The sequence below is a fragment of the Rhea americana genome, unplaced genomic scaffold, assembly GCF_003343005.1.
Source record: "Rhea americana isolate MKP2758 unplaced genomic scaffold, rheAme1 scaffold_37, whole genome shotgun sequence".
Classification (NCBI taxonomy): Eukaryota; Metazoa; Chordata; class Aves; order Rheiformes; family Rheidae; genus Rhea; species Rhea americana.
The window spans coordinates 4840985-4861162 of NW_028186501.1; the positions used below are offsets into that span (position 1 = coordinate 4840985).

The 20178-nt window shown below is 38.6% G+C and overlaps 1 protein-coding gene across 1 annotated transcript in view; it reads left to right on the plus strand.

The window, feature by feature from the left end:
- SPOCK1 (SPARC (osteonectin), cwcv and kazal like domains proteoglycan 1) overlaps positions 1 to 20178 on the plus strand; it is a 311992-nt gene that overhangs the window by 106421 nt on the left and 185393 nt on the right. The window contains exon 3 of the mRNA XM_085312830.1: positions 2072 to 2117. Within this exon, the coding sequence (XP_085168956.1) occupies positions 2072 to 2117 (46 nt within the window). The remainder of the gene's footprint in view (positions 1 to 2071; positions 2118 to 20178) is intronic.

The following is a 20178-nucleotide window of genomic DNA, read 5'->3' on the forward strand; positions in this document are numbered from 1 at the left end:
TGTATGTTGCTGCTTCAGCGTCCTGTGCCCCTCTTGGAGGGAGCTGCAGTGCAATGGTAGCACCCATTAGCGCTGGAGGTGTGAAGAGTGCCTACTTGAAACACAAGTCTTTCCGGGTTAATACATCAATTCCAGCATGCTGCTAAGTGCTAACACAGAGCACAGTTCATTTTTCAAATCAAAGCTTTAGGTGGGTCTYGGTGAGGCATGGATTTTCTGCTCAGCCCTAGCTACAGGGGGAATTTCACCTTTAYAGTACCACAACCATTCACTTGCAGCGCTTGCTAGTGTTAACACTGCAGTGAATCTGTAGTGCTCTATTTTCTTATGTCCAACTGGCCAGAGTTATTTTGAAGTGCGATTGGCTCGATTGCTAGAATGTATGTATTGTCATTATTTACAGTTATAAATGAAAATGAATTTTATATATTAAAAATGCGGTAGAAAAACCTCAGAGATTTTCTCTATTCTCCTTTGAAAGTTTTTAAAATACTCTCCTTTCTGTATTTTTTTGTTTTATACTGTCTTTTCAGGCACATTGTAAAATAAATATAATTTCAATTTTTAAAAAGCAGAACTAAACAGGTCTGCATAAAGGCAAAGGAATAGGACTATAGAACAGATGAGTGTTTTGTACTTTTTTATGAGCAAAGTGCACTTGCTGTAAAATATTCCTGTGACACGGAAATTGAGATAAACCTCCTTTCCAATCTGTATTTCAAAACCGGTTCCATATGCCAACAGCATAAGAAATCTTTCTCGGGATTTGAATTATTTAGCAGTTTCTGATGCTGAAAAAACAGTAGCAAAGCAACACCTAGAAAAAAAATGTAATAGAGGAAAAAGAATATTCTCTTACCAGGAATAAAAAATTATTCTGCTCAAAAAGCCTAGAAAACAAGCCTGTATTTCTCAAAAGTGATTAATGCTTGGTAAGCTGAGCATCACATCATCATTGATTACAGAGTGTTGCATCATGATGAGGTGGTGGGGGGGGTTGTTGTTTTTTTTGTTTGTTTGTTTTTAGCTAACRAAGCTGGATAATTCAATGGCAAGTCTAATACTCTATTCCTGGTGCCGTATCCCGTCCTTCTCAAGAGAAGCATGGGATACTTTTGATGCATCTGAAATAGATTATGAATAATCATCTTTGGTATTGTGGGATGTCATCGCTGGCCGTGAAGTTGGAGCAGGTGCTGAACATGCGCATGTCTGGAGATGGAAAATGTGTTTCCTCCTGGTAGAGGCATGCAGAATTGCACGCAGCATCCCCAGGAGCAGCTAGCCATCCTCACCTGCCCCGGAGTGGGCAGCCGAGAGCGGCTTTACAGTGTCTCGTTCCCACTGATGGGTTTTCAGCCACCCTCCTGGCAAGGAAAAGAAATCCAGGCATCACAKTGGGCAGCTTGCTGGGCACGTCTTTTTGATGGCAGCCCTTGTCAAGAAAAGAACGTAGGATGTTGGATGTATTAAGACCAAATTAAAGATTAATATGCAGAAAATTGTTACATGCTTCCTTACTTCAAATACATTCTTCTGCTGTTATCACTTCCTTCCTTAACTATTTCTTGCAAGTGCTCCTGGATGTTACTGTAATTAAAATGTAGTGCTTGCGATATTATTGCTGTATTTCTCTATATTTGTAATGGTTTACATGTGTCCAAAGTAGTATATATGGTTTTGGATTTACTCTGCTGATCTTTTTGCTGCAAGATCTTAGTGCGGATTATGTCATGGTATCTGAAATATGTTATCTTTATTATCACAGATTGTAAACTGATATGAAATGATACAGTGCTGTTAGAAAATATTTAATAAGGGTCATACTTCGGAAAACAGTTTGGAATGAAATGTGAAGTGCTGAATTCTAGGAAATTTTTAAATCTTTATTTTCTAATCTGTGATTACTACTCTTTGGGACATAACCTGTTAATAATTTTACCTGATTTTAGTAGAATATGGTAGCAACAAGATAGGAGGTGATTCATTTGCAGTTTGGTTATATAAAACTGTGCTGGAAAAATTACTTATGTTTTGCCTGAGTTTTCTTTTTTCTTCCTTTCCCTTTTAGGATGATTATTTCAGAAACTGGAATCCAAACAAGCCTTTTGATCAAGGTAAATTTAGTACATATTTTGTGGTTGTCTTGTGTTATTTTGTGATACACATATATACTTCATCCCTTTTTCCCATGCGTTAGGGAAGGCCTGTGCTCTTATTTAGATTTCATTCCCAATTTAGTCACAGCTTGAGGTAGTTCATAGCTAAAGTTTTGACTTATCTTTGTATTTTTCAGCTATTTTTCCATGATTTTCAGCTATTTTTCCATGCTTATCCATTCCAGTTCATATTCCATGATGATACATGTGCTTAACAAGGGTTCTCTGTATCCACATCTCCCAGTGTAATGTGCAATTTAAAATGAGTATCTTCACATACATTTACTGTCATTCTAAAAACTTTGTTAGATGAATGTCATAAATGTAATTAGTTTTGCTGCCCAGCAGACAAGAGGGCAGTTCTTTAAAATGATTGTAATGTATGAATTTCAGGGCTGCTTTTCAAAACAAAAGGGTCTTGTATATATGCTGCTGATTCACATATTGCTTCTGTCAGTGATATTTTACGCTTTCTTTCTCTYAATGAGTTGTTAAGTGGTGGCAATACTTTCACCAGTTTCCAGGCCAGCCAACATAAGATAGGAGAAAGGAAACAAAACCTGATCTAGTTGCCTGTCATTTCCAGTGCTGTTCTGGACACGACATGTCAGGGAAAGAAAGAACCTTAAATGTACAGCTTGAAAGATACGTCAGATAGCAACTCCATCTCAAGCCTGCTGTCCTTGGTGTTCAGAGGTAGCTGTACGTTTTCCAGCTGGGGTGGTAGGAGACATTGCCTTTAAAAATCATAGCCAGACATCATTGGAAACCCGAGGAGCCCTGGCATAGCTAGGCATGGTGGATTGCGTTTGACAGTTGATGTCAGGTCAGGAAAAAAACACTGGAAACGAAGAAGTGTCGGCGATCCGTCATCTGAAAGCCGGATACAAAAGCCATGTATTCTGATTAACATACTACTGGTTTGTCCTTAAAATTGGGATGTTGTATTTTAACTTCGTTATTCCTTATATATGCTACTCTGGTGCCAGTATTTTGTAAAGCTAATTACAGCTGTGTACTAGAGCACCTTCGAAAAGGTGTAGCATGAAACCTCTTGGGTCTCCCATTTTGTTACATTCTTCTTAAAGCTTTTTCAAATTAAATTTTTTCAGGAAAAATATTACCAATTACATTTTGCACAGCTTCTTTTGATTTGGTAGAACCAGTTACGAGCTGTTTGATTCGTGGAGGGTAACAACCCACAATATGTTGCTCATTTTTTCTGGTCGTGGTTTGTATAGTTTTTGTGCCTGAGTACCTGGGAGAAGAGGTGAGGCCAGGGAATTGTAGCTGTAAGAGCTCAGGTACATGGCAGACTTTTTCCATTACCTAAGGCTTTTTTGTTGTTGTTTGGTTGGTTTTTTGTTTTGTTTTAAGAACTCTTGTATTTCTTTGACTAGTTTTGGTTCATTATTGAACATTGTATCTGTTAAATTATAGAACTCCAGTCACAGAGAATACCATTTTGAAGAAAATTCTTAGTTTCTATCTACTTGTGTGCTTTTTTTAACAAGAGTTATCCAATGACAGGAGTCATTTTGAAAGGAGTGATTATATATGCAGTAAGTACAAGATAGATGAAGTCTAATCATATGGATTCACTGCACAATATTTCTCTCTTAAGTGTTGCGCTCAAAGTGGCATTTACTGGAGTGTGAGACTTGCACTGCCCTTCAGAACTGGGATCAATCTTATCCTTAATGAGTATCAATAACAAGCTAAGTGTGGTGAAGTGGCCATTTGGATATGTAATTGTGATTTTATATCCAGAAAAGGTATTCATGGAAGCAAATTAGATACATTTAAAGCTTTTTGCTTTAAAAAAACTGTATCTTTTTGTCTGAACTGGCATCTAACTTGATTTTATGTAAATACTGTGTATCCTTCTTTTCCTATTTAGCATTAGTTTTTTGCAGGTGGCTTTTTCAGCATCTTGTATTTCCTGTGGTGTGAGTGCCTTTGTGTTCTTAAAACTAGGGTTCTGTCCATTTTACTGCTTCATCTTTGTAATTGCTTCACTTTAAAACTTCATCTCCCTGCTCATTTAATGGCCGTGTTCATTTGCAAGATTTCTCAAGTTTCTCTTCGTTTCTCTTTCTCTTTTCCAGAGTGAAAGAACTGTATTTGGGGGTATCATAAGTATCCGTATTTAAAATTATTGATGGAGCACTTCAGTGAGAGTACCTGATAAATTGGACAGTTATAGGAAAGGAATGAGCTGCCAGACAGCTAAGAGAAATAACTTATTTTTCCACAGGCTGAGCAAGGATGAGCTTTATTAATGTGAGAATGTTTGGTGAAGTAGTTATAAGTTGTTGTCTTTGAGAGCAAGCATGGCCAAGGCCAGATGTGGCGCAGCGTCAGCTCCGTATTATGAGTGTTTTTACACTTCACCTTCTGCAGGGAGAGGCAGATGAAGTGTTGCAGCTCTTGCAGGTTTCACATACTTCTAAAAATCTTTCCATCTGGTGCTCTGGACTCTTAGGCTAAAATACTTGGAGTAAAACCAGTCCTTTCCAATAGCGAACRCATAAAAACCTCTAGTTCTCCAGTGTCTTTGCCATACTATTCTCCCTTTACCCTCAACAGCTACTTCATGGCTTAAAAAAGAAAAAAAAGGGAGGGGGGAAGTGAACCGTCGGTCAAACAGTTAAGAGTCTGATAAATTGTGGGAAACAAGAAATTGAGAATTGCATGGTCTTCTCCAGTAAGGACTTATCTTTAGTGTCACTGTGATTTAACCACTGGATAATCGTTAAAGAACAGCAGATGGTATCAGTTTTGCCTAATTGCAAGAGGTGAGAGAGAAGCATTGGGTTAAAAAGGTGCCCAACCTCACTTAGATTTTTTTAATAACTACTAAAACCGGCACCTTACATCACATCTGGAAGGAGAGAAGTTGCAAATAAAATGGCAAAACAGAGCCAACAAGTCATGTTACAGAAAAGCAGTTTGGCACCTTTGGAAATTAAAAAGTATATGAATCATAGCACAAATGAGGAGGAGTGAATCAGTTAAGAGGAGGGAAGGCATGGATAAATGAATGAAGGGRTAAGGCCATGAAGGAGGGGCTGGGGCTAGAACAGGAGCTGAAAGCCCCAAAGCTTTGCTTATTTGCTTTGGCTTTGAACTCTGGTCATCTGTTTTGCAAAAGGGAGACATAAAAAGGAGCAGCTTTGCCAGATTGTGATTTGAATCTTAGAATTGCTGAAGTGATTTAAGAAGGAAGGACCCATTAGAAATCTCTGAAGACATATATGTGCTTTTAAAATTTCACTTTACATCTATTTCTGTATTTCATTGCCCTTGAATTATGTGTGTGTAGCTCCCAGGAATATTTTTGACGGCTTATGCATATTAGAGGAGAAAAGAGTAGATTCTCTCTTTATGGAGATGAAACTTCAATGTCGAAGGAAAAGGGGAAGAGGATACTTTTGTCAAGCAGTGTGTCTGCAGCAAAAACCTTTTAGAGTTTCTGGGAGAGATTTTCAAAAGCATTTGAGGGATTTAGGATTACAAATCCCATTGACTTCAAATGGAACTTGTGTTCCTAACTCTTTCCACCACCTTGTAACCCTCGGTCTTCCCAAGAGGGGAGAGGAAAAAAAAAAAAAGTAAATCCTGGCAAAATACTGCAAAAAGATTTTGAACTGACAGGCTCTAAAACTGTCTTGTTCATTGTGTTACCGAGATTTCTGACTCTGGGCAAAAATACAAGTCATTTTAGAAAATCTGAAATTACACATGGATACCTTGAAGCGATACAGGCAATCATACATCTGTTACAGATTCTTGTCTCTTTAGAAAGAAAGAGATTGTTTCTCTTACAGCGTAAAATTTCTCCCGGTGTGTGAACAGTCTGTCTTTGGAGGGTGGAATGCAGCCTGCGCGATGCAGTGTGAGTGCGAAGCTCTGCTCCTCACCCCTAGGAATCCCTGCACTGCTCTCGTCTCATTGGAATCTTGTTTATGGACTTGGTTTGGYCAACAGATGTTTCTTGTTGACTAATAKGTCACAACTCACTTGGTCCTGGTARAACTGACCTTGGCAAAGATGTTAAAGTAATCATTGAAACATTTCTACAGAGATCTCTTGCACAACAAAGTTACCGTAGAAAAGTTTGGTTAGTTCAGTTACATATATATGGTGCTGCTCCATGTAGCAGGGAATCTATAGCCACTGACCTCTAAATTCATGGAGGACTTTCCATATACAATTGTCACCTGAAAACAAGAAGAAAAAGAGAAATTACATTAGGCTGCTGCTTTGGGACATACAAATTGGATGCTGCCAAGATAAAGCTATAAGACCTTGACTATATATATAGAAAATATATCTACTCACACACACACATATTTACATGTATATGTATGAAAGGTTATGCAGTTTGTTCTGGCATTTGAGTGTTTAAGTCCCCCTATGCTCTTGTGTACTTTTTGGAGGTAGGGAAGCTTCTCCTGGGCATCCTTTGGAGTTCTTGTGTTGGAGGGCCAGTGTGGGTCCCACGGGAGGAGCCTGAGGCTGCTCCTGGGAGCGCGGTGGCAGCTGCACCTTCTCACTGGGCACTTGCTGCTGTGGGAGGTGTTCACAAAGGCAAATTTCAGCCTCACAACACCAGTCGTTCCAGATTTTTCATGCAGTCATTGGAGAGGAAAACTTCTCCAGCAGGTGAATGAAAGCAGACACTTGCCTCTGTCTATAGGCTATCCTGGAGACCTGTGAGCCTCGCTAGCCCTAATCTGGGCAGTGCCAATACCCTCTCTTTTGGACAGGTCTGCAGTTTTCTGGTGTTTAAAATCATTAACTAAATGTTCCAATTGTGAAGCCAGCACAAGCGGGGCCGTGCAGTGGGTGTGGGAGAGCGGGCAGGGCAGGGTCATCGTCGGAGGGTAGCGCCTGTCAGYAGGGATCTCAGGRAGGCAGRTCAGGCATCCGTATTTYACACCTTKACAAACTGAGRGGAGTCAGAGGCTTTGAAAATCAGMAGAGTTCAACTTCTGGGCTTATACTTGGTTTGCATTTTTAAAGAAGATTATGCTGGGCTCACCCAGCCCTATATTTTTTCTGAAAAGAATAGCTTTATTCAGCAGATAGAATTATGTAATTAAGCATTAGAAAAAATACAGCAGTATAACTTAGGTGTCTGCTTTTTGCCTGTAATGCAGAGAAAAATAACTGCATCTATTTCTCAAGGAAAAAAAAAAAAAAAAAAAAAAAAAGCTTGTTTTGTAAGAAAGTGTCCCTAGCATGTATGACTTTCACTGAAACCCTAGAGTCTGGCACAAGGTATCTTTGCATAACCTGCTTTTTCAAGGAGAGTCAACTTGAAGGGCTTAGCTGCATCTAGGAGGGTCCTTGAGTAATCAGGATTTATTTTTAGCCTTGCTACTGGCCCAGCTTTTCATTCGTCTTGAATTCAGGCGAAGCCAATACGAAGGTGAGCATCCCACTGACGGAGCCAACCTAACGAGGCATTTGAAGAGCAGAAGGCGAGAGAGCGGAGAGCCTGACAGTGATTGCTAGTCATTAATATTGAACCCAATCCCGTCAGAGAGGCAGAAGTCTGAACGCAAAAGAGTGAAAGGGGCAGGTTAGTCAGGATTTTTAAAATATAAATCAAAGGGTTTTGTATGTGTGTTGCTTTTGATTTTTTTTTCTTTTCATTTTGGGACAAGGTCGTTTGAGAGTTTTTAAGCAGCTTGACAACTGACTTGACATTCTTTCTAGTCTTCCCTATCTACATTGGTGAAAGAAAAGAGAGAATCGGGAAAAAAAAATTAGCATAACCTTCTCAAGTGAGAGATTTTGATACAGTCATTAAATGTCTAATATTCTTCACCTATTCAGACTCGCCAGAAAATTAACCTATTAAGACTTTATATATTATTATGAGTGAACGCTGTTAAATAAGAAAATAAACTTGAGTTATTGATACTTTCTGCTAAGAGCCACCCCTCAATAGCTGTTGTAAATTCTTTTATGGATAAATAGATGTTATTAATTTTTCTTGGTAGATGCGCAAATGAAGAGTGCGGTTTTTTTTAAGTGTAAGGTTGCTGAAAACAATTTGGAATGGTGTCCAATTTGCTTGTCATATGGCTTTTTCAGAGCATCATTACCCAGAAGACAGAAACTGTGGAAGTAATGGAATGCATTTTGTGTTGCTGATACACAAGCTCTTAATCCAGAATGTTTAGACCATTGAGTTGCCATTATTATYAKTAGTAGTARTAATAATAGAGCCATAGAAGTATACAATAAAAGGGGAAGAAACTTGATTTTGTTGAACTGCTGAATTTTTCCCCAAATCTGCCCCTAAAACCATCCGTCAGAATTGCCAAATATGTCTGATCAGTTAGAAGGTCTGTGTGCCGCTGGCGGATGATTTCAGTGGCCTGAACTGGCCTGAGTTTCCTACCCTGCCTCCTGCTCAGAGGCAAAGTGACTGGCTGGAAACCTGAAAACAATTTTACCCATCACTGGTGGCAGAAAGTAGCCCATGCTGCCAGTTTGCTTAGAAACACCTACTCAGAAATAGTCTGGACTTTTYCCCCTGTCTCCCAGCCTTTCTGTATATTGGCTTTGTCACTAAGACTTTCCCCCAGTAACTGAGAAACCTGGACAGCAGGGATATGCCCTCCCTCTCTCAGAGCTGTGTCACATTTTAGACATTATCTGCCCTGAAAACCTCTCCCAGCCTCAAAGCTTTCTTCTGCTGAAACATATGAAAATCCTCATCTGCCTGAATAGGACCTGGCTAGAACTGACTCTAATGTCAGTCCTGCTAGTGTGGACTGGACTAATTATTAATTTYAGACACACACACCATCATTTCAAAAAATTCCTCTTGAGCACTAAATCTGAACTGGTAAAACACCCTCAATTTTGAGGAGGAGACTCTGCTTTTGAGAGGATTGCAGCCTGCAGTGAGGCATAACCCAAGTTTTGCAGTCCATCAGGTCTAGGGAAGTGCAAATTTTTGCAAATTCAGGGCTTTGCATCTAGAAATGGGTGTATCGGTATTCATGCTTCCTCTCCTTCTGCACAGAGTTGTATCTCTGTCTTTCCAGCGCCCAACCGGCCAGTCCAGGCTCCAGAAATGGTGTCATGCAGCTGTGCAGAATAAAGTTTGCMTAAAATTTATAATCATTCCAAAATCAAAAAGATGATAGTGGGAAGCTTGTGCTGCAGGAAGAAAATCATGGAACCTACAATTATTTTTAAACATGTAATTTTCTGTTAGCCAAGTTAAGCTGTTCTTTCAGAAAAGCCTGAATAAATTCCTTTCAGAAAATTGTTTTGTACTGTACACATTTCTAGCTACATATATATGTTATTTTTATAATAAATATTTTCTATTACTGTGCCTCAGATGGCAGATTTCAATTGAATAACTTATTTTGCAATWTATTTTTTGACTGTAGTTGAATTAGTTTTAGAAGCTTATTCGTAGGACAACCGCACATGAATTGTGTTTGGAAATCTTCAGTAAATCAAKGCAATTTTAAAACATGCTAACTGAATCAACAGAAAACARTAGCCAAGATGCTACACCTATAAGAAACTACCCACCATCAAATTCCTTTTGAGCGCATTTGGCTGCTTCTTTTGTCCAAGCAGATGGACGTAGTCATCTTCACATGTTAGAAGCCTAACATTAAGTTTGTGATAGGTTTGCAAGCAACTGATTTTGTCATTAAATATGGCCTCAGAAGTGACGGAGATGAGTTGACTCTCTGTGATGATATTACGACTAACGTGCYTTGAACTGAGACAGTGATCGATAGGCTGCTTGCCTGGGATTTTATTTGCGCTCACGGAGCTCTTGCTAGTTTTGTCAATAATGGTGCTGTCTTTCTTTAAATATCTCTTACTTTGACTGCAAAGCAGATATTCATGAATTTTTAAAGGAAGATTCATGCTCCCCTTGTAGTACTCATCTGGTTCCTGTTGGAGTGAACTCAACTTCAGGAATGCCAGGATCCAACAGCGCTGTTGTTGCCATCACTTAGGAAGCAAGGCAGTGTTTTGTATACAGGAGCTCGTTTTTTGAAACACACCAAAGCCTTTAAAAATTAACTGCATTTGGCAAATACGTGCTGCAAAGCTTCCTTCCTTAAGCTCTAAGAGAAACTGCAATGTGTTATTTAAACTAGTTGCTTCCATTTATATTTTGATGTAACWAGGCCAAACCAAACAAAGGCTTTGAAATGTGCTTTGGCTTAAATACTGGATGGTATAGCAGGAGATTTATGCTGCAAGTCAGAATGAGCTCTAAATTATTAGCCAATCAGGAGAGTAATTTGCACAATATTTAAACATGTTTATAGAGCAGTGAGTTAGCAGCTGATTAGTAGCTTCATTTGATCCTCACTGGAAAAGAGGAGCTCCTGTGGGGAGGGAAGGTAGAAGGCAGAGTGACAGTAGTCGTGGAAAAGTACCTCTCTGAATTTTGAGGAAGAGAAGAATGTCAAAATGAAGACTGATAACTTCAAAATCAGATTTCAGTAGAGGGAATATTGATAGGAAAGAAAATACAAGAAAATTAAGACAACTGGCATTTCCTTAGTGAAACAATGTAGTGAACACAAACATTATTTATGCAATAGCCAAGAACTGCTGAAAAGCAACCAGCATGGTTATCGACAAGGTTYCTAGCGACCTCAGTCACAAAAAATTGCATAGAGAAAATGAAAACTACGTTGAACTACTAAGGGGGCACAAACTGTAGCACCAAGCTCAGAAAGTCAGATGCAAAAGGGACTGTTTGGCAAAGGATTTAGGAATAGTTTCCTACAAGTGTATTAGAAGGAAGGGGAAAAAACAAGAAAAACGATGGCTTACTGCTCAGGGAAGACAGAAGCCTATTTAAAGGCAATGCTGAGAAGGCCAAAGCATTGCTACCTTTCTTTGCTTTTGTTTTCACTTGAAAGGTCAGCTGTGATCAGGTGCTATCAAAATTAATGTCCTCAGCTAAAGTGTGAGATTCTGGATTAGGGCAAGAACAGGCTGGAGTAAATTAGATGATTGCAAAGCACATGGGCTCAGTGGAATTGATCTAAGGGTTAAGTAGATTGGCTGAAATCATTTTAGAATGATTAAAAGTTATCTTTGAAAACTCATGAAATTGCAAAAGACTGGAAAAGGGCAAGAATAGTGCTTACTTTTTAAAGTGGAAAAATGGAAGGAAATTGTGTATCTGGTGAGTTGAACTTGAAATCCTAAAAAATAAAATACCAGAATAAATATTGAAGCAAACATTTGTTAGCAGCAAGTRGATAAGGAGATGAAAAATAGCCAGTATGGATGAGATGAAAAAAAGCYGGTATGGATGCCAAACTAAACTAATTTTCTTCTGTGACATTTACAGGCCTTGAGATTCAGGGATGAGCTTGCAGTGTCACGTGTCTTGACTTTAATAAGGCTTTTGACGTTGGCTCACATTACTTTCTTATAAGCAAGTTATATTGTCCAAAGGAAACTACTGTGAGGCGGGTACAAAATCAGTTGGAAGAATACGTTCAGGTAGTAGCTGTCAGTGTTCCAATGTCAGACTGGAAGGATAAATTGAGTAGGGTTCCTCTATGATCTATTTTGGGTCCAGTGTGATTCCCTATTTTCATTAAATAGTGGATATTGGAATTAGTATGCTTATGAAAATCAGAGATATTGTCAAACCTGAAGGAGATGAACACATGTTAGAAGAACAGAAATAAAATTCAGAGTAGCTTTAAGAAATTAAAAATCAAAGGTTCAGTCAGGACAAATACAAAGTTGTCTACTTAGGTAAGAACACTCATCTACACGAAACAGGGTGAAGAACAATTGCATAGTCATAAATTCTGAGGAAAAAAGAGGTTGAGGATTACAGTGGATTACAACCTGAACATGAGTCAACAATGTCATTCTGTCACAAAAAAGGCGAATGTTGCGTTGGCACACCTAACTATGAGTAATCCTTCGGCTCTGCTTAGTGCCAGTAAGACCTTGGCTGGCATACACTGTCCAGATTTGAGTACCATGCTTCCAGGAAGGTATGAACCAGTTGGAAAGAATCCAGAGAAAAGTAACAGATATGATCAGAGTTGCAGAAAATAATACATCCTGGGAAGAAAGACTGAAGGAAACGGGGTGCTTCTGTGGAGGAAAAAAAACARCTCTGTTTACAAATACATAAAATCAACTGTAAAAGGGAATTTGTCTATTGTGGATGCAGAAAAGAGCAATATATTTAAATGGCAACAAAGATGATTGATTTTAGCCTTTGTAATGATAAAGACAGTGAAGTAAGATATTTTAAAGAGGCTGTAGAGGGCTTTATCTTTGGAAGTGTTTTGAAACCTCTTAGACAGATGTCATTTAGCTAGTGACGTATTTGTAGCTGACCTCATTTGGCCACAGGAGAGTAGAACCAGAAATTTCTCCAGAGCCCTTCTCAAACTGTTATACTGGGATTGTATTCTGCTTAATGGAAACCAGTTAATTTCACTGAAAGAGTCCAGAAGAAATGTTGAAGGATATAGTTTGTACAAACAGATTTCCAGTCAAAGAACAGAAGGGAAGAAAAGAGGAACCAGTGTCCTTTTGAAGCATTTTGGCACAGCCTGAAAAAATACAGGTTCTTATCTGATGGAAGTAATGAGCATAAGTTTCGAGATTGTTACTAGCTTGGATTGTCATGGGCTTGCAAACTGCCATGAATATGAGTAGGGATCAGCAAAATGCAGCCTGTTTTCTCTGACTGCTTCTCTCGGTTGCTTTGTAATCCAGTGTCAGCTGGACATCCTGTAGATGGTTCTGTACTTGAATGTTGTATCCATTTGGCCATGTGAGAGTAAAGGTCCCACTCTGTCCTAACATTCTTTAGATGTGGGTGAAAATCAGTTACCTATTCCTTTTCAGTTCGGTAGATAAAATATGACAACACACACATATTTAGGAATTAAGTCTCCTTCTGCTGTAAACCTAAGTGCCCAGGTCATTAGAACACTAACTGAGTCACAGCTGTTTTTTTTCCCTGTTATTCCTGCTTCAGTTTAAACATATTTGTGTTAAATAACATTGTATCTCATCTAATTTGGATACTTTCATACCAGCTTTGCAGTCTTTGGTCATTTGAGAAGTTCCTTTAATCTCTGAAGTGTTGCCTCAGTAGTAGGCAACAAGATAAAAATGTTTTCATATACATCCTGGTATTGTTCTCCACAAAGGTTTCCCAAATATAGTCTATCGAAAATAAATATCACTTAGGTAGGCAATAATGAGTTGCTTAATCGTGATCCTTCTTTTTGTGTCCTCTGGTTGCAATTTTATCAGTGGATCTTGACATTAATATGTCTTCATGTTGTTGGTTATTGCCTACAGCCCTCTTTAAAGCTCTTTTTCCATTCAGTGTCTTGGCTTTTCATATGTTGTCTTTAAAATGTAAGCACTGGAAAATGCGTATGAAGATGATGGTTCCTCTTCAACTGTCCTCTGTTCACRGATTTAATCTATTTTATCTACAGGAGGTTAATAAATAGCGTTACTGTCTTACATAAGCATGGCCATGCATCCTTGCAGTGTCTCTGTAGCCGTATGAGAGAGATGAATATTTCATAAAGTTATGCCCCCAAATGAGGAGCTATCATGTGTGCTTTCACCACAAGGCAGGGCAGTAGAATCAAATTTTTAACATGTTCCTAGGGCAATTCTAATTTATGAGCTGAAGAGTGAGTTTACTCCCTCACCTCCCATCTTATCCTAAACATCAGATAATCAGAAATTCATGATAAATGAATGTTTAGATAAGCAATCCTAAGGATTGTTGCACATAAGAACAATCTTTAATGCATGTAAGTAAGCGCTATTGCAGTTATTCTAATGAGACACTGCATTGTGTTCATGGAGTTTCTCCTTCCCTTTAACTGCTTGTTAAGATAATCAGTAAATGTATTTAGTGGTCAATAAGAGCAAATGTATCTTTGCTGAGAGCACTCCAGCCTCCAAGGCTGTTTCTCTGYTCATTGGAGGCCTTTGCAATGACCGTACCTGTTTAAAACCAAGCAGTGGGGAGTTGTTGAGATGGGTTGTACAAATCTTAAAAAATTGAGAAAGGAGAAGACCCATGCCTTGCACAGTGATCACACAAAAATGTGTATGCTTCTCTTTCGTAGGCCGTAAAACTATCTAGGGAAGCAGTGTTAGCTTTTTAAAAAAGTCTTGCCATAATTTGTTCTATTCTGAACGTTAGTACTAATTGCTTTTGCAGATATGGTAGATTCACTCTAACCCAGAGGACCTATTTATCCTCAAAATCTGAGTAACAGTTAGCTATCTCATAGGACTTCATGGTACAATAATTGTGTGTGCCTTCTGTAAGCAGCATTTCCAGCTTAGGTGTTATCAGTCGTCACCACTTCGCATCTGTTACATTAATGGCAGCACTGTAACATGTCCGTTCTCCTGAGGGTGCCAATGCATGTGTCTCTCCCTCTCTCTCTGCTGTTTTTCCTCCAAATTGCCTGGTAGTACAAGTGGTAGGATAGAGCACATGATGACTGTCTGCAGTATGCCTGTAGAAAGGTTTTCTTTTTTTTAACCTACTATTTGAAGGAGCAGTGCTCTTTTTCAATTCAACCTTTCAGCACCTCCTCGCTGTGGTTTGAATATCCAGCTGATAGCCACATATACAACCACAAGCTGAACGCTCTTATTCATCCTCCAGGTAGTCTTTAAGTATCCATCTTCCACAAATGTTTACTTCAATAAGCTCAAGTTACTTCAGTAGTCTCAAGTGTAACATCGTGCTTAATTATGTGAGAAGGTTTTTGTTTTCTGTTTTTATCATTGAAGATTTTTGGGTTGCTAACAGAAAAATGCAAAGTTAAAAAATGGTGCCCATCAGTAGCAATACGGAGACAGTCTGTCCCCCTGCATACATTACGCAGTAAAGGGGAGACTGCTTCTTCTAACCCATTCGATTGCACATCTGCATGAGAGCTGGCTAAAATCTTTTTTTCACAATAGAACCTGAAAACTTTTTAGCAATCACATCTCTTTTTTTCTGTTTTCTTACTAGCTTGATAAGGAAACATCCTACCTATCTGCATGTCTGCATGAGCTGACAACTTTTACACTGTTCATGCTGAAGTAATTTGAACTAAGTAAAACCATGAACAGTCATGTTCAAGTAAAGCTATGAAAAACAGAAATCTCTCTGGAAAACACCAATACCCCGTAAGGACGATGATGGCTCCAGGAATCAGATCCATTAAGATCATGGTCATGATGGTTTAGATCATAAAGATCATGAGTTATTCCCTTACACTGATGGACAATGCCTCAATATAAATCCTAAATAGGCCCTTACTGATTTGCTGTGTATGGGCTGTACTTACTTGTTCTAACTGTTAATTGCCCAACTTTTCTCCTGCCTTCATCATTGCCGTATCATAAGAAAAGCAACCTGTTATTTGGGAAAACATTTTTCATTTTCTTTGTTTCTCCTTCTCAGCTGCTTTTTCCTTAAGTGGCACTTCCAGTGTATTTTCATGCACAGGACTGTGCCAATAACATTTTTCCAATGCCTATAAATAAATTAAGTATACTGTGTCTTGAAAGAGAAATTGCTATCAGCTGGTGTTCCCACTACCTGCAAAATATTTCATCTTCTTTCGGTTTCTATTACTGTGCTCTCCCTTGAATTTGTATAGGAAGCTACATTCCCTGTTAGTGTCATGTGGCGCGTTTGTGTGCAGCGTGCTTGATGTATGGAACTATTGCAAATACCTAGTGCAGATAGCTTAGCTTTTGAAATTGCTCTGAAGATGGACGTTTTGATGGATGCAGCTGTTGACATGATTTGGAAATAGGCCTGTTTCTATCAGTCAGGCAGTAACTCCAGTTTTCAGAACAGAAAAAAAAATAAAGGTTTGACATGAAAGAGGAGAGAGAGGCCACATATCTAGTGGGAACAGAGAGCTTGAGGCCAAAAGGAGGAATGCACTAGCAAGCCGTGTCCTTTGCTTCTGTTATGGTACAATAAACACATTCATTTTAACAGGCTACACTTTTAAAGAGAGCGTAGTTATTTGACTTGATCTAATCTACCTAGCTATCTGAAAGCCAGTTGGGTAGTCTGAGGTAGATTCCCAGTTATTCTGTACTGTAGACACTGATGTAAGTGTCTYAGATTGGGCAATGTACTGGGAACCTCTTGGAGGACTAGCTAAGACTGACTAACTTTTTTAAGACTTAAGTTAGATGGATTCAGTCATTGTATAGATCCTGCCCAGGAAATCAAAAACATGTGGGGAGCTCTTCTGCACCCTGTGATCACCTCTTCAGCACCGAAGAAGATGAGATCAAAGGCACAAAGGTCTTTAAACTTGTGAGAGTGCTCTGTGGGTTTTGAAGGTGACATTCAGTGGGCCTGAATTTGAATGGATGGAAGAACGGATTGTTCACTTTTAACTACTGTTCAGTAAAAGACACATGGGGCTTCAGTAGGCTGCTGGAGCAAGGCAGTACCAGATGGAGACRTTGCTTTGTGTTGGGTGGAAAGGCCAAGAAGGGAAGATTTAAAGATGTCTCTGGAGGGAAGGTTTTTCTTCTGAGAACTTTCTGATGGGCTTTTGGCATGTGTACATTAGATTCTGTTTTGGTATCTCCTTCCGTGTGTTTGTCAAGCACATTGGTACAATAAGATATTATAAAAGAAAATAACTAGAAGCTAAGGGCTGAGATACTCACAAACATACTTTTATAAGGTATTGAATAGTTATAAGAGGATGTGCTTGTATGAAGGCAATTTCCTCAATGATAAGAAGTGTTATTCTGAGAAATTCATTTTTAGCCTGCTGACTAAATAAAATGTTCATTAAAATCTTCATATGCTACATAGTAGGGAGCTAGTAACAACGTTTTCTCTTGTATATCAATTATGATAGATATGAATTAACCAGTATTTTAATAAAAATTAATAGTGGTATTTATTTTCCATTGAGTGGAGTGAATTTACATGATGTGTCTGAACCGTATAAAGAGCCTAGAATGTAGATGTATGTGGCRAATGGATTTTATTTTAATGAAATATAATATAATTGCCCTGTCCTTGCAATTAAAGTTAGGCATTAAATCTTAATTCATTAATTCTTTTGCATCTTTTTTGATGGAGAGGGAGAAGGAGTAAAGTACTAAAAATTCCTTTAAGCTTATAAACTAGAAGAAGGGTATGATGAATAGATTTAAAATGGATTACCAAGAGGTAGAACACAAAGGCAGGATTACTTTGGGGTCRCATTCTGTCCTCAGTTACATACAGACTCCTTAGTGAAGTTACAGTGATTTAAACTGAGCTTAGACTTGCATTACTTAGGTGGAAAGGGTCGGTTTATGCTCACTGCATATTTCTCTTTTTCAGTTGTTYTGATACAATTTCCCAATAACTGGGTTTGTCACATACTTTTTCATACACATATATATTCGTCATATATTTTGAGAATACAGTAGAGCAAATTTGGGYCAAACTAACTTCTCCATTTTTAAGCTTAGGTGAGTTGCTCATCTTAGCTTGTGCTTTCGGCCTGTTTCTCCTCTGACAGGTGAAGAGAAGTGCAAAAGTAGAAGAAAAGTGGTATTGGTTGTGTTGGTAGAATTATCTAAAACTTTTGAAGGATCAGGAAGCCAATTTCTTATCTCTTGCCCTCCCTTAATAAAACAGTCACAACAGTGCCTCAGGTCTCTTCACTGGTTCTGCTAGTGGTGTCCTTCTGGGTAGTGATCAGTGTTCCGATGGCCTTGTTGTCTCACATATACGTGTTTCAGTATGTTTGTTTTGGCAGAGTTAGGGGAAGCTGGGGACAAGACGGTGTCTGAGGTGGCCGGTCTCATTCTTAAAATAGTTATGAATTATGGAGCCAGGGATCTGAGGTAATTTTTGAAGTGAATAAACCACATGAAGCAAAATGATGTGTTTATGTCCTTTTTTGTAGTTTTGCTGTTCCATGCTTCATACTTGAAATTGAAAAATATCAGTGGTCTGACCATGAAGCAATGAGTATGTGACCAGATCTCTGTTTGAAAGGATTGCTACACGTTCTAACCAATGTACCATAAAGAAAAAATCTACAGATCCAGAAGTAGTGATGACCTCAATACGATCGCAAAGTCTGACAGCCTTGCTTCTGTTTTTCTAAATGCCGTCTAATGCTGTTATGTGCTGAGTCCTTCTAGTGAAGCAATTTCACACCTCATCTACTAGAGATGGAAATGGCAGGGAACAAACTATAAATCCAGCAAAATCATAGTTTAGTAGGTATCTCATCCTATCCGAATTTGCTCACATAGATAATTAGTTCATTACTTTCTCAATTCACTAAACTTGCGATGCTTTGGGGATGGAATTGGATGACATCATCTCCAGAGACTCTCAAGGAACTAGCTGATCTCTCATACCCCCGGCAGCTCCGCCGTACCTGTGTCATTCCTGACAAGCATTTGTCCACCGTCTTCTTAAAGACCTCTGTGCTGGAGGCGCTGGAGACACTATACACTCTGGTGGACACTCCACAATCTCCCCAGCAATTTATTCTGCTACTCTGCCATCTTTATTGTGAGAAATTTGTAACCTGAACTACACCTTTTGCAATTCAAACCCTTTAATTGCAAACATTTGTCCTGGTGCCATTGACATGGCAAAAGATTGGGTACCACCCTATTTTTAGCAACCTTTCTCCTACGTGGAGACTCATTGTTACATTCCCTTTAGACCTGTCATAACAGAGTTCTGTTATTCCTTCCTCAAAGATCATTTATGATTCCTAAACGATGTTTTCATTCTCATTGCCGTCTGTAGTCTCTCTCAAACTGATCAAATGGAGCATTCAATACTCTTGATAACAGATGCTGAGAAACAGTGTTTAAAGAGATAGGAGAAGTATGTTTTAGGAATTAAAAGGTCCCATTTTGTAGCTTGGTCCATAGTACAGGGAGGTTGTGCTCTTTGGACTGTACACACGGGACTATACTTTCCACTTTTCTTTCCTCTAATATTTCTGCCTTCCTTTGTGCAGTTTGAATGTTTTAAATGAAGAGAATGTTTTATAGAAGAGTGAGRCATGAAATCATGTTTGCAGCCTGCTGTAAAGCTCGTGGCATGAGCCCTGAGAAGATTGCTCTAAAGTGGTCTACTGTAGTAAGCAGTCAGATACACAGAGTGTCAGACTAAGGATCAAACAAAGCAGCCAGTGGTACTTTCCTATCACTGTGTATGATTGTGCGAATTTTATTTGACTGCTTTTAGACATTTGCATTTGTGTGCGTGTCTCTCAGTATGAATTTGGACAACATATTTTGTCTTCCTTCAATAYATACCTTTCTGCATATAAAATTAAACAAAATTGGATATTTCTGCCCTTAGGATTTTAGCTAAAATTGTATCTTCTATAAGTAACACAGCCCACAGTTTCTATTCCTGATGCTGTTCACCATAATGTCTACCTTCAGTTTAAAGCAAGCAGCATTTCCACATTGTTTGAGATAACTTCACCCTCATTGCTTTCATCTGGTTAAATAGTYCTTTAATCCATGCTCAGAACCAACAGTTCTTTACTTTTGTAATGSTTTTACTAGTGGAAGCCTAAACAGTGTTACGGTAGAGCAAGTAAGGTATGATTGATCAGTTTATCAAATGACAGTTTTTACTGGACCATTAATTCTGACTACATCAATGATTAAAAGTACAGATTTTTATACCTAGGGCCAGTGGTGTTTTTTTTTTTTTTTTAATATGGATTTAGAAGACATTTATGCAAGCAGAAAATTGAATCAGCGTTACCATCAGTGCATTAAATTATGGCATTTTATTAGAGAAGAATTCTTTTAGAATGTAACAGTAGATATAGATAGAAAAAGGTGCGTTAGGATTACCAGGAAGGCTTTAGCATCTTTGAATTACATTTTGAACTTTAAAGTATTGTTCATGCCCAATATAATTTCTTTTGCCTCCAGGATATCACTCCTCTATGATTTACTGGTG